The sequence below is a fragment of the Choristoneura fumiferana genome, chromosome 10 (genome assembly GCF_025370935.1).
Source record: "Choristoneura fumiferana chromosome 10, NRCan_CFum_1, whole genome shotgun sequence".
Classification (NCBI taxonomy): Eukaryota; Metazoa; Arthropoda; class Insecta; order Lepidoptera; family Tortricidae; genus Choristoneura; species Choristoneura fumiferana.
Window position 1 is genome coordinate 13,934,493 of NC_133481.1, and position 19,304 is coordinate 13,953,796.

General features: G+C 37.3%; 1 protein-coding gene across 1 annotated transcript in view; it reads right to left on the reverse strand.

Annotated features, from left to right (window-relative positions):
• The window catches only part of LOC141432146 (cadherin-86C-like), a 185,261-nt gene that overhangs the window by 15,198 nt on the left and 150,759 nt on the right, over positions 1-19,304 (reverse strand). Inside the window, exons 3-5 of the mRNA XM_074093601.1 lie at positions 6,012-6,202; positions 3,553-3,797; positions 1,015-1,098 (exon numbers count right to left, since the gene is read on the reverse strand). Coding sequence (XP_073949702.1) covers positions 1,015-1,098; positions 3,553-3,797; positions 6,012-6,201 — 519 coding nt within the window. The 5' untranslated portion in view covers position 6,202. The remainder of the gene's footprint in view (positions 1-1,014; positions 1,099-3,552; positions 3,798-6,011; positions 6,203-19,304) is intronic.

Genomic DNA, 19,304 nt, shown 5'->3' on the forward strand with positions numbered 1-19,304 from the left:
CCGCCTGTCCGACCCATCTCATTGCACACAATGGAATTCTGGAATTCCAGTGAAATTCTAAGAATCGCCATGATTTAATGTAAATTAGGGTAATTTGATACACTTAAGCCGCAATATAGAGCCATTTGTAGTTTTATATTACGTGTCCCTAGACGTGTATCTAGAATATTTCAAGCAGCATTTTTGGAACGGCACTTTAATGTCGATGTTAATTTTATTAGCTTAACGAGCATTAAGTGGAATGCACATCGTACTGTGCCCATTAAGTCCGCATTATGCACGCGCTAATGAAATCATGCCACATGGATTATCCTATTAATATTTTAAATGGAAACAACCCGAAACTTGATAAGGCGAAGTATCTGAAAGCATGTAAATTTTTTTCAACATATCAGATAAAAGTATGTCAGTGTTTAAATAAGCTTTCTTGATTATTTAATGGTTCATAAATCGATATATTAAAAATCACTGGAAAAAAAACTGGGCGACCGAGTTTCACGCGAACTAAACCTTAATCAATTGTTCGCCCTCGAAGCTTTTGCCGAGACTCCCGAAATAAATATACGAAAAGTGCTCGTTTAGCAAGATTGAATTAAATATTTTTTTCATAATGTAAAAAAGTGTCTTTAATTTTTTTTTGTCGTTGCTTCAGTGCGGAAGGGTTTCCTTGAATGGAGTACGAACCTGCTCTTACTGTTAATGCGGGGTTCGTGCCGGGCTATTCACTTGCATTATTACTCAGATGAGCAATTGATTACGTCCACAGTGCAGCGGGTGCATGCCTAATTTGCCTTACGTCGGGCGCACGCCAGACTACGCTACTCAAATTGTAAAATGAATTTTGCGGGATCCGTCAGCGCGATACTGGTTAAAACGGGTCCTTAGCGAGCGCGAAACTTCATTATGCGGTTATAGCGAAACGTATCAAACACGGAACTGCGAAGCTGAAAACATCATTAGGCGTGCCTAATCATCGCCTCGTATCATGTCCCATTATATGCGTAATGAACTTACCCACAACTCCAGCTCCAACGGTTTCGGTGAGACGGGGTTTTTTCTTGCGATTACAAATTCGAGATCGGTGCCCCGCTTCGCGTCCTGTAAAGAGGATATTTATGAATGAAAAGAAAGTTAAGAGTGCAGCGAATGGCATTGTCTTTCTGGCAAAGGATTATAAGGCTTCTGAGGAGCTGAGAGAGAATAGTTTTTTTTTAAAGTGGTATGGCGGAGACAGATCGTCTGATGAAGACAGTCGTTATTCCAGTTCCTACTGGAAATCTTTTAGAAATTAAAAAATGTATAATGAATGATTTTGTGTATTATTAAACACGTAAAACGCTATTTAACTTTATAAATATTTTCAATGTACAATCACCTGCATTAAATCTGCCACAGCAGAGGGTGCAAAATACCTGACACGACAACCTTTCCGGCCGGCTCGATACAATTGTGCAACTAGACTGAGCGCGCGTGAATCATCTTTTCGCGAACCACAATTAATTGACATTAAAAAAAACGGAAAAACAGTTTCTCGGCCGTAAAGGACTAACCATCACTGAAATAGAGTCGTTGTTGTATCAGATATTGGTGCTGGTGATTGTACTATGTAAATGGTTGCTTATTAAATATGTGTTGTTCATTAAATAGTCATAGTATTGCGTTATTTTGTATTGTCAACACATCTACCATAAAAAATCATAAACATGGCGAACGTATTCACTATTCAAATGTTTTGTAGCAAAAGAATTCTTCCTAGCAGCGGTGACACATAAAGCAACTTTTACAGTTAACGGCATAAAAGGCAAATACAGTGCAATCTGTGAAAATTCTTCTTTCAATTAGGTTTGGTAAATAGAGCTACAAAAGTTAATTTTTAGCTAATTAGTCTCATTTTCGAAACGCTGAACCATCACCATATTCCAGCACACGTCCTAAAGCGCGACATGTACTTAGAGAGTTAATTTTGACGGGGAGGTGCGTTCATCATCATCAATCACATCACATCAGGCTGACGCCGGGCCATTTGCCGCGTACGATAATCACGCCAGGTCCTTTCAACGTGCGCGTGATACGCTCCAAGGGCAAAATTAGAACTTGCTGTCGCTGAAGATTGGTTCTATTTTTCTTAATCATGCGCACACGTAAAATTGTGCGTAGGTGTTATTAAATTAATCAACTAGCAGGTAGAATGAACATTTTCGTTATGAAATACAATGAGTGAGACATACTCAGTTAGTCTCTACACAAGGATTGCCATTGTCATCACGAAGACACGTGAAATATTTGGGCAATTCGATGAGAATTAGTTGTTAAGGCGGATCGTCTTTACTACTTCAAAGTCGAAGTCAAAGTCAAAGTCAAAATATCTTTATTCAATTTAGGCTATAACAAGCACTTATGAATGTCAAAAAAAATCTACCACCGGTTGGAAAAAACCTCTGTTGAGAAGAATCCGGCAAGAAACTCAACGAGGTATATTTTTTTAAACAGATTTACTTCGCTAATGTATGTGTAAGACAGGTACCTACAACAGCGACTGCGACACAAGCGGTTAGTGTTTAGTTTGGTTTAGTGTAGTAGTAGTGAATGGGTATCAAATTAAATAGATTTATTGAAAAGAAATTGACTTCACTGAATCACTGTTATAACTGCCCTTTAATCAAAGTCACCATTTAAATAAGGCTGTGTTTCTAATTCGTTAAGTTTTAAAACTAATTTGGTGCAAACCATTTCATAAGCATAGTCAGGGCAACCCCTATAATCTTGTTATTCACTTTGTCTGTGATGGCTCTTTTAATTCACCTCCAACGGAGTCAAAATTGAATAACCCTTGAACTTACCTTTACAACTGAGATTAAGGAAAATACGGGAAAAACGTCAAGTCGTATTTAAATTAAGGGTTCTCTCTGTTACGTGACCCTTTCAGAATCTGTCAAAAATATCGAAATTGTACGTGGATTTTGGTAAATTTTATTACTCGTACTATTCCAAAACTAAGACAAGCGGTGTCTATGACTTTGACCTAGAATAAAAATATGAGAAGCGGAACTTACGCAGTTTCACTAGCAGCAATAATACAACTGTATAGGTTCAGATATATTGCCGAAAGCATGGAACAGCTTAATATGTAGATGCTTAGAAGATATTAACCTTCGTCATATAATGTTTGAGGTGCATGCATGGTATACTAGTAAGTATGTCGAGTTGCTTACTTAGGATAGGTACGATGGTCAACGTGGTCTTCAAGAATCTAGTACCTAGTCTAGGTTCCATGTTCCATCGAAGGCTCGCGTAATGCGCACAAACAGCCGAAATCTTAGTCTGGCATAAGCAACTTTATCATCATGAGTCATGGTACCTTGGTACACGGGGCAGCTTAATTGCCCAGTACAATGGGCGGTTAAACGAAAATATGAATTTCCAGGTATAGTGGTGCAGGTTTATAATAATAGAACACGTAGTGCATCTCCTTTGACTTCACAGGTTGTGAATAAAAAGCCAGAAACCTATAAAGCGGACTGGCTCTACTCCAGCTGAATCCTGGTTTCTTACCTCAGGAACTAGTACGATGGGCGGCTGATGCGGGAATATGGTCTCCCGGGGCGTAGTGGCATTGGTGCCAGTGATGGAACACGCAATGCGGCTACTTTGGCCTCGCGTGTTGCGTACAGACAGCCTGAAGTCTACGTAGCGTCCTGGCTCAAGCCGTCTCAGCAGAATCACGTTTGCCTGACACACGGAGTTGTAACGCGTGCATGGCAACGTCTCGATACCGATGTCCAGGCGTCCCATTTGACCTGATAAAAATTAAAGTAACCATTCAGCTTCAGCGATCAGATTTCTCTCCTTATTACATTAGGTACCCGTAGTACCCGTTATACGTACACACACACAAACATCACGCCTGTATTCCCAAATGGGGTAGGCAGAGCACTCGAAACGTTACCGCTTCGGAGCCACTTTTAGCAATTTTAGGTTTAAAGTTTGACAAAAACGGTACAATAGTGACAGGTTGCTAGCCTGCTGCCCGGTATACCTTAACCTATATCCTTCCGTTATACGGGTTCGACATTACCACTCATATTTCGTCATTTTTCGCTAACGGATTTTCTAGTCAAGTTCTTAAAAATGCAAATTGTTTGAGGGCGTGTGACCGCATATCATAAACCGCTAAGAAAGAATTCAAATGCAAATTCAAAATTCAAATCATTTATTCAATAAATAGGCCGCAATGGGCACTTTTACACCATCGTTGCCAAGAAGAATGCGCCACAAGAAACTTGACAGTAGTTATTTTTTTTTCAAAATAAAATAATTATAAATAAAATACTTAAAAACTACCGTATAAAATTATAGAAAAAAATAGAAAAAATTATAATAGTAATACAGGGATGTATGGGGTCCCTTAGTTACAAAACTAAGCACTAACTATATCTACGTTCAATGGAAGTGTAGAATGCTTCTACCGTCATAAATAAAAAAAAACTGAAAATTTCATTCAATAAGCATTAAGCTTTTGGATTCCGAAGAAAATTCACTTTTATCGTCTATTTTTAGTGATAAATATGTACAATTTAGGGCTATTCTAGTTGTTAATAAACCAGTGAGCACTTCTTTGGCCTTATCTGCGTTTACTAACAGGTGAGTAGAGGCAATCGCTGGCCATTTTTAAATAAAAATAAGTCTTTTGATAGATTTTATCTCTTCCTGTAGATGTTTATTGTATCAAGTAGCAGAGTTTTCCGTCCAATAATTATGATTAAGTTGCTGATTTATGGAAACGAGAGTGAAAGCGATGGAAATTTAAACAACGGAAATTAAAGGTGCGATGAAACCCAATGAAAGCATTTTGTTAACGGTTCAGTAAACGATTGTCACTTTGTTTTTAAAGTTTTTATTCTTCTGAACTGTACTGGAATAATCCTTTTCACTATGCCTTTCGTTTATGGGAAGTTAAAAAATACTAGTTCATGTGAATGTTAATACGTAATCAATAATTATTTATACAGTTACGTACAGTCCAGTGCAAAGATATCGACAAAAATATGTATACACGACTTTATGCACTTAACATTAAGGTACTTGACTGTACATTGCTTTATCTTCGCATAAATATTATTATAAACAAAACAAACTTATTTTTGCAACAAGACAAACTCAATGTCAAAAATGGCGGCAAATAAAAACTTTTCTGACTCATTTCACGCAGCCGCAGGTTTTTATAATTCAAAGACAAAACTAGACGCGGCTCCAACTCGCATATCGGTCGACATCAAGTAACGTGCGAGATTTGTCACAATTGTTTGCAATTGAAATTTCACTTCTTAAAAAAAACCAAGGCTATAAAACCTAATTGCTACAGGGACAAGAGAGTGTTGGGGGTGTTCTAAATCTATCCATAGAGTCATAGAGTCTTGCTTAATAGCTGGAAAGCCGTGGAAAATCATGCACTCGAACCAGCGCACTCGCGGGCCAGCGCATCGCATGCTGGAGGTCATTGTGGGATAGGTACAGGATCATTACGGCACCAGCACGAGCCACATCAGCGTCACTGGGTCGAACGCCTGCTTGCGGGCCAGCACATCGCATCCATCCATCCCAGCCTATATACGTCCCATTGCTGGGCACAGGCCTCCTCTCAGAACAAGAGGGCTTGGGCCATAGTTCCCACGCGGGCCCAGTGCGGATTGGGAACTTCACACGCACCATTGAATTGCTTCGCAAGTTTGTGCAGGTTTCCTCACGATGTTTTCCTTCACCGCAAAGCTCGTGGTAAAGTTCAAATGTAATTCCATTCCCCAAATAAGATGCCATGTAAGATGCCATATAAGATGTAGATTATTTTCCACCGAAGAGCTTTCTAGAAGTTAGAAGCACATCGCATGCTGGAGGTCATTATGGGGTAGGTACAGGATCTTTACCCACCGATCAGTTCACCACGGACGTCGTCAGTACACGAGTACTAATATGTACTAAGCTGGAGGTCATCCTGCGGGTACATCTTTACTCACCAATCAGTTCAAAATGCAGTGGATAGTCAAAGTCCGGGTCGGAAGCGCGCACGCGGTACACGACGGAGCCGACGGCCGCGTCCGCCGGCACCAGCACGAGCCGCATCAGCGTCGCCGGGTCGAACACCGGCTCGCCGGCTAGAGCGCCACATGCTAGCCACGCCAGCACCAGTGCCAAGCTGGAGGTCATCCTGTGGACAAATAGGATGATAGGTTAATAAACTAATAAATACAAGTCCAGCACGACATCTATTGGCTGAAGCCAATTCCAGGGTATGCAGCTGGTAGTTTGTGCTGCACCAGGGCAATGTACTCAATGAACACTATTCGCTGAAAATGACGATAAAAAATGCAAATAATTAAACCATTTACATATAGTTCACCTTTGTACATATATCTCATTGTTTGACAATTTTGTTTGTTTACTTATTTTGTACAATAAAGAGTTTACATACATACATACATATTAAGTAAAATATAAACAAGTATAGTTCTAAATCAGGTCAAAACTTTCCGTTCTATTTTACAGTTAATTTATTATCCTTCCTATTTAGCCACAAACTTTTAAACCTGCAGTAAAGTCTTGGCTCTTACCTAAGAGCTAAGTGCCAAAGTTCACTGATTAAGTGGAACTATATACTAAGAAAGTTAATTTCTTAGACGCAATTTGTTCAATGCTTATTGTCAATTTCTAAGCAAATGATAATCAAGTGGAAACCAAAGAACACTTTTACTGAGTAACGTATTTGCATTTGAATAATTATATCAAAGCTTCTTATCGGCCAATTCTTTCCATTCTTGACAAAAAATTGAGTGCAAAAGTTTGGAAACTAATGAACTAAACCAAGCGAAACCACATTAACAGCGCGATTCGAACATCAAATTCGAAACAAGATTATCCCGCAGCCTCGAAGCCGAGATTCTATCAACATCTCAAATGGCAGGAATCACAAAAGTTATTATATTATTATGATGATATGAATCTAAGGGATTTCAAACAAAAAGCATTGGGTTATTTTGTCCAATTTCGTTACGGAGTTGTTTGTGTTGGCAACGTAAGGAAGTCGATGTTTCAATTTCGGCGGGTATTCGATTTGGTCGCATTGTTACCGAATTCGGTGGAATACTGGCTGGAAAAGCTGTATTTTTAGAACATGACTGCCTAAGAAAAGTTGACAAACTGCTTAGCAATGCTTGTTATAAATACGAGTATGTTGGCTGGCATAAGCAACAGATACCGCATGGCATTTATATCGACATTGTTATATCCTACTAATATTTTTTTTCCAAATTTTCTTTCATAAAAACCTTCTCCTGACAATAACAAACACAACAAAAAAAGAATTAGCGAAATCGGTCCAGCCATTCCCGAGTTTTGCACTTAGCAACACATTTTATGAGTAAATATATAAATAATATAATATAGATAGATTAACTACAGTATTTTACTTCGCTTCTCTATTACGTGTGCGAGGCCGCTAGTAGTTTAATGCTTAAAATATTGAAGCGACTTCTAGCGCCATCTAGAGACAAATATAGAAAATCCAATATTCTGCATCCCGCCATCGAAGTTCCTCAACGCAGCCTCGGACGCTTAAATAAATACTTCCGACGCTCTTCCTTCGGCCTTCGGTCCCTATGCATAACATCTGCCTAGAGAGTGATATCTCTATTGTAGCCTCTCCCCTGAATGTGCTTTAAATAACAAGTTTAATGAATATATAAAACAGAGTAATAAGTATGTAAGATTATAGCATGATAGGAAGCAAATCGATTTTGCATTGTCAACTCGTTAAAAGAGTTAATAAACGCCCGTTTAGAGTCCTATAATTTATGAGGGTACCTCGCACAGTAAGTGCCTCAGTTATTTATGTTACATTTGCAATAAAAGATGCTCTACCTCGTTCATGATTGCATCGCACTGCAAGTAGCTAACGGTTGCAACATCGTCTTACACAATGAAACCGCCATCGCATCAGAATAACCAATCTCAGCTTCTCATAGAAGTGTTGATTATAAAACTAAACATGAACATTTCGTTCTGATTCAACATCGGAGTGGTAATAAAAGTTCGGTTTCCCTTTATGCAACGTAACTGTAGTGTTTCAAATCAGATTTTGTTGCTTAAGTTATCTGTACATGCACTCTGTCTCTGTCTAGTCGTTCCCTTATGACTAAGGTTCGAGGTCATTAATGGGTGTTCTATATCTGTAATGAAGTCTTTATTTCCATCGGCTTTTGTCTATTGCGTCCCTGACCACGGAGCCAGACCTGGAGGAATTGGAGAGCCTTATTTGATCGGTCTATCTGGTAGGAGATCTGCCCCGGTCAACAATCAATTTCTCCACCGCATTTTCTTTCGCGCACCGCGTGTTGCGTCAGCCGCCGAGTCGCGTGCTCCTGAGAAGAAGGGCTACGAAATAGCCCGAAACATGTCGTGCTAAACTCGATTTAAAACGTGATTTATCCGTTATAATATCATTTAATATGAGTGAGTCTCATGGTAGTTTCATGTTCAAAAAGTAAATTAGACACTAAAGTAGCTATTTCTTTTATTCAACAATAGTAGATTGCTCAACGAGGGACTAAAACAAGCCATAATGACACGCCATATAGTTCGAGTGGTATTATAGTTGTTTAGTCTCGCGTTAAACACTACTTTTCACTTTGAACGCGAGGAAAAAAATAATGTTCTGTTCAAAATTACAATATTAATTTTTAAAAACGTTCGCTCGACTAATGGACAGGCCATCTCTGCTCAAAATAGGAAAAAAAATGTTGCGCGGTTTTCTCTTTTCTTTTATTGTTTATGAAGTGCCGTTTTAAATGCTTGCATATTTAGCGAACAGTTTAAAAAATTGAAAACTATTTAAAAGCTAATTGTACTATGCATAATAAAATGAATTATTCCTTAATATACAAATACAAAATACAAATACAATTATTATTTATTGCACAGCATAAATCAGTACAAAAAACTTATAATATCAACACCTATAATATAATTGAATAGATTCATATTCGTAATCATTAATTGTGTTTCACGAAACTAAATCGTGTTTTTTAGGGTTCCGTACCTCAAAAGGAAAAAACGGAACCCTTATAGGATCACTTTTTGTCCGTGTGTCTGTCTGTCTGTCAAGACCGTTTTTCTCGGGAACGCGTATCAAGCTGAAATTTATATCAAATACTGAGGTCTACTGTCCCTTGGATCTGTTTAAAAATCAAACTTCTACGCCAATGCAATCAAAAGATGCAGCCGTTTATGCTGCAAATTTCCGCAAATTTTCGAAACACGCAAGGGAATCAAAACCTACAGGGTACTTCCCGTGAACTCAGAATCTTGAAATTTGGTATGAAGGTAGCTATTATAACACAACCAACTAGAAAAGTCTGAAAAATCTTGATTTTTTATGTCTGTCTGTAAATATCAATGACCTATATAATCTGACCCACACTGCGTACATTTTGCTTAAGAGTAGGGCTCTGCATACACTGGAAGCATGAAATCACTCGGAAAAAAGCGAGATATATCTTCAAGACACGATTCCCGTTTACTTACATACCTATAAATGTGTACAGAACCCTCGGTGCGCGAGTCCGACTCGCACTTGCCCGGTTTTTTAAAATATTTTTGCACATTTGGCATTTTGAGGTTATTTCCACGCCCCAAAAATTCTCCATTCACAAACACCGTGTTTGCTGTTTAGGGGTTTCCAACGTAAATTTAAAAACAATACTTTAATCCCTAGAGAATAAAAAGGAGCTTTAGTCCCGATATGCAGAGACTAAAGTAACATTTTAAGAGCATGAGAAGTGAAAAACTATTAACACCTGCCAAACTGTCCAAAATGGCCAAAGTAAAGGCACAAGGGACTAAATTAAGTTCTAAGAGCAAAGTTTATTTCGCCGGTAAGTGACTAAGCGTGCTCTTGCTTTGCTCCGACTCGCGAAAGGGAAAATTGTTATGAAATCATAGCGAGGCTCCTGTCCGCCAAGAGCAGGAAGCGAACGCTTTATAGCTTTGCGGGTAATAACTCGTTTAAACTTAAGGCAGTTTACTCATCGTGAGCGAGCTAAGCGAGTGCTCTTACAAGTTAAAAATTGATTTTGACGTCACCAATAAAGATACGTGATTTGCATTCGGTGTCGACATAAGATACTTTTATCCGACTGCCCGAAAGAGATACCTAAACGGCATTAGATTCGTCAAAAGTGACGGATTGACATAGGGGTAAAATATGTTGACATGGCATCTCTAAAAAAATATATGGAAAATTGTAACAACAGTTCTTTAGCACTGGGATAAAAGACATGAATTTTTGCGCAGATTTTTTTCATGTAACGTTACGATCCACGGTTTAATTTTCAAGAATACTCACGGTTTTATTTTTCGAAATCCCAGAATTTTAATTCAATTGCTAAAATTAATAGTTTACGTGTGCAAAGCCGTGGAAAAAGACTAGTACATGTATAGGTTCGTATTTATTTTTCAACCGACGAAAAAAAACGGAGGAGGTTCTCAAGTCGACGCGTATATTTTTTTTATGTATACGCATATCTTCTTACAGAGTAGTCCGATTTTGATGATTCTTTTTTTATTGGAAAGCGTATACCCCGAGAGTGGTCTCATTAAATTTGGAAAAAAATATTCCTACCCTAAGGGTAGGAAAACAGGGGATGATTGATTGTTCAGTCACTGATGTACTGTATGACCAGGCATAACTTTTTACAGAGTAGTCATAATTAGTAGTCAGTTTTCATAATTATTTTTTTATTAGATAGGGTATACCTTGAAGTTGGTATTATATACATTTGAAAAAAGTATAAAATAAAAACTTATCAGTACCAGTTACCGGTACCAGTTTGAAGTCGGTGCCTCAGCACGAGCCAGGAGGAGTGATAGAAGCCCATCAGGTAGACGACTATAGGTCCACTCCTCATGGTTAGTGCTGAGGCACCGACTTTAAACGGGTAGGTACCTAGATTAAGGTCAAACAAAAAAGGTATTATTCTTTGCTTTTCAGTTTTTTCCGCGGAACAATTTTTTTGTTAAAAGTTTTTATACTTAAGATCCCAGGCTTTACTTTATTTAGCGAGCATAAATGCGATTTATTTTCGTTTCTTTGCGGAAGGTGGGATGAACGCCTTACTCGATTTCATTAACAGTAATTTTTTACTAGTCAGTTTATTTTTAATTTAACTGTATCTAACCTTCCTTAGACGTATACCTGTGCTTAGTGATACTATGCGCAGTTTACTGCCTTATGTTTAATTATTTTTTAAATTGTTTTATAATTAACTAGTTTTATTCCGATGCTTCGCTTCTACCGTAAGAAATAAGAATATACAAAATTGGCTTCCTCTTTATTCCATGTAGGGTCGCCAGATGGTCCAGATTTCGACTACTAACTATGTAACTATAATAGTAGTTTTTTTAATAAGTTGCGAAAGTAGTATTTCCTTTAATAACAATACAAATTAATATTCAGTCCAAAATCAATAAGATCTTACATCAATGTGGGTGTCATACTACTTTGAAACTTTGTAAAAATAATATTTTATTTTATTTTTAAGCCATGGACATATTTTTTTAGTTTTGTGCATCATTGAACCCCTCGCAATAGTTGCAACAGTTCATGACTTTTCTAAAAATAGTAGGTACCTACTGCTACTTGCTTTCTTGCTCGGGTAAGTCTCAGAAATTGATAAAGTATAGCAAGCGTGCTTTACGTCTGTGCCTTCAGTGTTATCTGCCTTGCCTGAATAACGCCGACAAGCAACAAGTTTACTGCCAAGTTACTGCCAAGTATACACGGATCAACTTGGCAACGCAACTCTGATGCTTCGAAAGCGGATCTAAGTTGATTTGACCGCTTTTCTAACTTAATAATTTAGTAACTTTGTCAATGAACTTGCGTCTTTTGTTTCATATAAGGTCAGCTCGTTTTGTTTTTACGGCCAAATCGACTGATTTTATTTTTTTATAGACTTTAACTGCGGTATCGCACGTGTAAACTGTTAGATCTGGCGGTTGAATTGAAAAACAGGGATTGTAATAAATTTCCATGATAATTCCCTAAAATTACGTCGTTGATTGCATTATGGAATACCTGCGTAAAAACTATCCAGCCATTACAGCGTGAAGGAGTAACAAACATACACACACACACACGCGCATACACACTGTGGCACTTACAATATTAGTAGGATTTGATGGACTAATTTCTTGCACTTTTATATTTTACTCTATAGATCTAAATCCTAACGGGAGTTATAAAGGTCAAAAAGCTAGGCTTTGTACAGCTGTAGGATATTATAATAAAACAAATTATAATGTTCTTTGGTGTCGGCTATTGCAAATAATATTTCGACCTACAATTCGATATATTTTCATTAGAGGCGTTTCTGTCACCCCAGTGAAATTAGTTCGGTTGTTAAGAGTAAATTTATAGGCTGGCACCGTTCGCGGAACATTCTGGAATATTCCAGACACAGACGCAAGACAAATGGAAGTTGCAGGCCCGTGTCTGATTTACTGATGTTGCTTTGGGAGATGGGTTGAGAGTAGTTTTACCAGGATATCAGAAATATGTAGTGGATGGAGCATGGAAAGTGTGAGTATTTCGAGTCCGATATGCTGGTAGAATTTACCTAGATGTTGTAGCGTAGAATGTTCGCGTTATTGCGATGCGTGTGGTGATAATAGTAAGATAACTGAATCTGATGCGTTCGTACTTTATTTTCCTTACATACTTATACAAGTTTCTGATCGTGATAATTTAACAAAAAAGTATCTAATTGTATCAAATTAGGCACCCAACAAATAATTAAGCCAATGATCTAAATTCCAGTTAGTTTCTCAATTTCATCTTCACTGCTGTCTAAATTTGGTACTGTGAAAAGCTACTTTGGGCCACTCTGTTATTTCTTAAGTCGCATTAGCAATGCTTCCGCTTGCTACAAACCAAGGTGAAATATTTGTCTGACGTGCCGTTCGGCCGCGATCCTAAATCTTGTCGCGTGCTGCCGCCGATACCAACGCCTCGATACTGCAAATGAAATGTTCCTACGTGTTACAAACTTATGCGCTCTGCTGATGTTAACCAATATCATCACAAACTTGAACTGTAACAGCCGACGCCATTGACTTTTGTAAAAAGCAAAATCTGTCTATTTGTCAAAGATAGCTTGCTTGGTCAAACTGAAAGCAGGTAGCACAGAACAGAGAGAAATGGAGAAAGCTGAAGGAGGCCTACAACACCAAAATGGTAGAAAATGAGTAAGAAGCAGAAGAAGAAGAAGAAGAAGAAGAAGAGCTTGCTTGGTAAAACGGTTATTCAATTTTCACGTAGTGTCGACGAGTAAACAGGAATTACAAAGCTCATTAATGAGGAACAAAAGTCACAAAAGCCATAACATCCTTTATACGTCTAAAATCAACGTCAAAATTCCCATTTCCAATAGCTTATTTGGTTGGTTTTGGCCGAACAGAAAAGCAATTACCACCATTCAATCAATGAACGAAGCTCGGGAACGCAATTAAAGTATTATTATATCCCAGGAACCCCGTGAACCCATCTTAAATCACTGAAGACAGTTCGTTATACGTTTGTGACTATGAATTCATGGTGAATTGCATTTAAAATATTCTGCATTGCATCGCTACTACTATGCAGCGTCAACTCGCTTGAAATCGTGAACCGATGTAAATGGCAACGTGCTAAAACCCTATCATATCCTCATAAAAAGTAACGAGGGTGGAACATGACGCGGTCTACTCCAGAAATGGTTAGAGTGCAACGATCGTAGCGGAATATCATTTGTCATAGTTATTTATGTGTAATATTTCTTGAGTTGGAAGCGGTTGGGAGCCCGCGGGGCAGCATGAGCGCGGAGCAGCGGGAGATACGCGGCAAAAATGGCGGCCGCACGATGTCGCCGGCTGACCCCGCGCTCGGTTCCATTATCCTAAACATAACACTAACATAACTCACTGTTACTCTCTAGTAAGCATTAAACTTCACCGAAGATCTTGCTTAAAAAGTTTTGAAAGAGCTCGACTTGAAAAGCAACGACGTGCATAAACGTGTGGTGAACAGACGTTATCTGATATGGCGCTTCGCTTATTATAAATTCTAATACACCATCTCATAACAACGCGCACGTTATGCTCGCCGATCGATTTGTAAAGATACCGGGTCAGCCTGCAGCCCTATTCACGCATCGAGGCGCGCCTCATAAAATTTTATTGCTAGTTTGCCTCATGCATTCACGAAATTCAAAGCATGTAGAATTTTTTCTCTTGTAAACCGGCGTTCGAGGATTTCGCCGCTAAAGCGAAATCGTAGGAATTCACCTTAAGCCTCCCAATCGGATTATCTCTCTAATCCCAAACTAGGTGGATTACAAAATCCCGGTTTAGTATAATGCAATGGGCTTCCCATAACTCCTTTCTTTTCTTGACACGTGTACGGTTATTTGATACGAGTCTTTATTGGCATATTAAAATCGTGGAAGGAAATGAATTCTTTATCTTCGTCAAGGTTCATAGATCTAAGGGGAAATGAGTTTTTCGACGTGACGTATTTTGGGATCGTTCTTTAACAGCTCGCAGATAAAATTCCTTAATGGTTCACGTTGCATATTGGTTTTGTTAATGTAATGTACTGAAAAGTACGGGTCAGCGCCGAGCGCGGTGGCGGTCAATACCATTTATTGATTTTCCGCTTTTAATATACTTAAAGCAGTTGAAATGTAGGCTACGTCAGCCATGTTCAATCAAAGTCTTTAACGAGGTTAGCACTGGATATATTAGTAACCGTAATTCTAAGTAACTTAACGCTTACTAATAACATAGTAAATACAAATCTAATTACTTGGTACTTGCGAACGCCCTTTCCTAAGTTACGCGAGTTATAATCAGTAAATTGTCTATTGAAAAGAAGTAAGCCATGTGACCCCAACGAGATTAAGAAGCGTTGTCGTACAAACAATAGTATCAATAAAGAGCATTTACGTATAACGCAAATGCAATCTGAAACAGATACGCTTGATTAAGTAAAGTTCATTCCAGAGTAACTTTAAACCATAATCCATTCAAGTACTTCATCGTGTGTACACCCGAATACGTACGTGATTTGCTGTTTTTCGTTTTTTAAGTTTTGATCTAACTTGGGTTAAGCATTAATTTTAATAGCTCGTCTAATGACGCTGCTCTATAAAACAAAACAACAATGTAAGTAATTACTTACTGCTTTATAACTTATTACATTGCAGTGGAGCGTGCAATATACGTACTCGTATGTGCTAGATCGCCGTCGCAATTGTCGATTTTCCCTACCTCCGCATCACAAGGTTCCATGTCGCAAATTAAACGATACTAATATTAAACCCTGTAGAATTAGCACAGGGTTTAATTCTCATTCCTCCTAGAATAATACATAGAACCTTGTAAAAACGAAGTAGGAATTTAACGAAGATAATTGAGAAGATAAGAGTCTCTAAATAGGAAGCGAATCTGTTCGATCTAAGAGCGGAGGCAAACTTATTAGGGCTTATTAATGTCGTTCATTTAACATCGTGACCTCATAGCACGGTCCATTATAAAAGTGTCATTTTAATACTGGGCTCTATTGACTGCTTATAAAGTGTCACCTGTCAAAATGATCGAGTCAAAGACAGATGAATTCTTTTTTAATGTTTTTTACTCTGGACTATGGAACAACCCGTAACCGACCGGACTGTCGTAATTTCGTAATTTTTCATCCATTACCCATTGCCTGTCACGTTATGGGTCTCATAACTATTGCGATCATTTTTCACCAAATTACTCAATGATAAAGAAGACAATATCGGTTGTTGCTGGAGAAGCAAAAAATGAAGTCAAAGATTTCTGAGATAAATACCTATTCAAGTAAAACTCACTCCGCATGCTAATTTTTCTCCTCTTACATATATATAAAAAACTCTTGAGTCAATGGACATTGGCATCGTGATATGGTAGGTAATAGTAAGGCATTTCGCTTTTGTTTCGTCATGGGTTTGCTAGTAGGTAGAGTCAGCATCAAAAGTGCTGGTTACTTTAGTACTTTGTCATTTTACAGACACGTACTTAGCGCCATACAAGATTGACAAATGTGTTAATGTGACAGAGTAAAAAAGTAACCAGCTACTTTTGATGCTGACCGTACTACTAACTCGTTATAAGATAACATAAACAATTTAATAATATTTTACATGAATTAAATTAAAACCACTAATAAAAAATAATCTGTTTTTGTAAAATATAAATAACAGGCAGCTTTTTAAAGCTTTTTCGAGAGCCTGAATTAAGCCATGTTCTTGTAATGCTTTTTTGCAATCATATAAGTATGCAGGTCTGCTACGCACGACACGGCTTGACCATTTTATAAATGGCAGGGTATTTCTCCCGTAACAAGGCCATAGGGTATTCCATCTCGCTGAAATGCAAAAGCACATGTAACCGCTACCTACCGCGTAATGATATGATACATCGACAGATCACGAAATGAAATACCACTAACTATTTAACTGATTGAAAACTACGAAACTCTGTATTGCTACTGTGATTAAACAACGACATAAAGATGATGGCTTATATGGTTTTAATTTTATTTTTTATAATTATTACTAATCATATGTTAATTTGCAATTTCAATAAAAATTCTTATTTGACATTTATTTGAATAAAATGTAATGCGTATTGATTGACATAATAAGATCTAACAACTAACCTCGGCAAGGATGATTATAAGGTTTTCTATCCGTTTTTAATAGCTTTATTTAGTATGCACCTGTCCCAGTTTGTCATCAAAATCTTGAAAAGTAAATTCATCAACTCCAGTATTTCCGGTCGACCGAAATTTGACATACTTTATGTAAATTGGCGTGACATACCATAACTGTAGTGACATCCTGTGTAGTATCGCAGTATGTCTCGTCAGGATGCAAGTATTCAACGGTTTTAATGGCATGGACTTTAAAGTTTTTGATAGCTTCAAATTTATTTAGGGTGACAATGCTCATAGAGTCGACGAAAAGTAGCAGTCCCCAAAGTTATCATTAAAAAAGAAAAAAAAACGGAAAAGTTTGTATTTTCGATAAGGCCACTATGCTTACCTTAGTATTTTATCTGTTACTGTTTTTGTAACGCTTACTATTTCTATTTACAATTAAGAGTATTGTATTTAATTTTTATTTTTTATTTATCGTCTTCTTAATTGGCTTAGTACTTATACATGGGATGCGTAATCGCTTACTACACAACGTGCGTTTGCACATGCTGTTTAATACATTTTTTAAAGTGCCGTATCCTGCTGAATGTAAGCTAGTAGAATGTTTTAAAAAAGTACAATTTGGAGCCAATTAATGAAGCTCATAGTTAACTTTTTTCTTTCTTTCTTTCTCTTTCTTCTTTCTTTCTTTCTTTCTTTCAGTAAATGAATTTTTAAGGCGGTAAATCTGGACAAAGCTATAGTTATGGCAGTAGACATGCGAGCCCTTTAAGCCGGTCAGTTTTTAGGGTTCCGTGCTCTAAGAATGGGGCTTAGGAAGAATAACTACTACTTCAACTCGTAGTCTTATCCAAGGTTTAAAAATATAGTACCACCTAAAGCGTTATCCTGCTAATACCTTACTGATAAATAAAAGGGCAAGTTTGTAAGTGTGTGTGTGTGTGTGTGTGTGTTTCACGCTAAAATGGCTGGAAGAATTTGGATGTTATTTGGTATGTTATTCCCACGGGACCGGGATAAAATCTCGAAATCTCTTATTATATGCAAACGCTATGAATGAAATCCACGATTAACCCCCTGTTTCACCATACATTGATTAAATTTATTTGACGGATAAATGTGATGCCGTCTCTATTTGTTTCGTTCGAACAGACGGAGACGGCATCACATTTATCAGTCAAATAAAATTAATCAATGACTGTTGAAATAGCCCCTATGTTTGGATTCCAATAGAATTTAGTAAATTCCTGAAATTTGATTTCATCAGCCGGATCACGTTTACGCGCGCAAAGCCGCGGGTAAAGTCTATTCATTTTATTAAACAACTAAGACTACATTATATATTGAACAAAATAGACGAAATAAGAAAATTATTACACTAATCAGAAACAAAAAATATAATAAACAAAAACAATACACACAAAAAATATAAAATAAACATAAAAAATGTGTGTCCCGCAAAGCAAAGAAAACATGAAAACAGTACATAATATACAATTTAATGTGTCCCCGCAATACAGACAATGAAAAACAGATTTATTGATTTTTAATTTAAAATCGAAACGTGAAAATGTACGGAACTTCAGCATTGATTGAATGCCCAAAATCTGGGACTTGCCTTAACGGGACTTGAAAACAATTTAAATAAAGTGTCGCTATTAAAACCTCGGAAAACAAATACCCGGTTGTTTGACGGTAAATATTTAGCTTTATTTATTTAAAGGCTTTACTTATGGCAGTAATGTTTGCTGTCATATCAACTGATTTTGATGATTTTAAAATATAAACTCTACCCAGACCCAGAAAGACTTGTTATGAATCTTGTAAATCTATTAATATATTACATTCAATCAATAATATTTGGACACATCAGGCAGTCATAGGGTAGTACAGTTGGCGGCACGGAAGCAGAGCTCAAAATCTTATTTGCTTTTCGCTCGTTTTCGACAAATGTTAGAAGAAATAATAATGATTTTTGGTTCTAATTTCGTGCCATTTATTATAAAGATCTTTTAGTGTTAAGCGCTCTGTTTTGAATCTTGCTGAAATGACCTACCAAAATACCTTCTCATCAAACAAACAACATTAATTATTGACATGCTAATTACTATAATTGGGTTAAAAAGATCAGCTAAAAACAAAAGTAGAACAAAATTGGGCACTTATTAATCTAATTTTAGGCCGTCGTCCATCGCGCCTAAGAAATAAGTGGGCGCTAATAAATTGCGTTAAAAAGATCTTCGGCTTAGAGGATGTACCTCCAATTATAAATTTAGCGAAAACATTGCCTTAATTATTAATCCATTTTAATGAATCGCATCAGCTCTCATGGGATGTGGCGGACTTAGCTTGAGAAGTTTATTTCAGGAACTTAGAACGAATAAACGTGATAAGTTATCTAACTTAAGATTCTTATTAGATTCTGCAAGGTTCATATTATAGTAGTTCTAGAAGTACGGTCAAAATTACGAGTCAGTTTGTTTAGTTATCAGGATCTTTATTGCGAAGGCTTAGGTAGATAGATATTTTCGTGTAT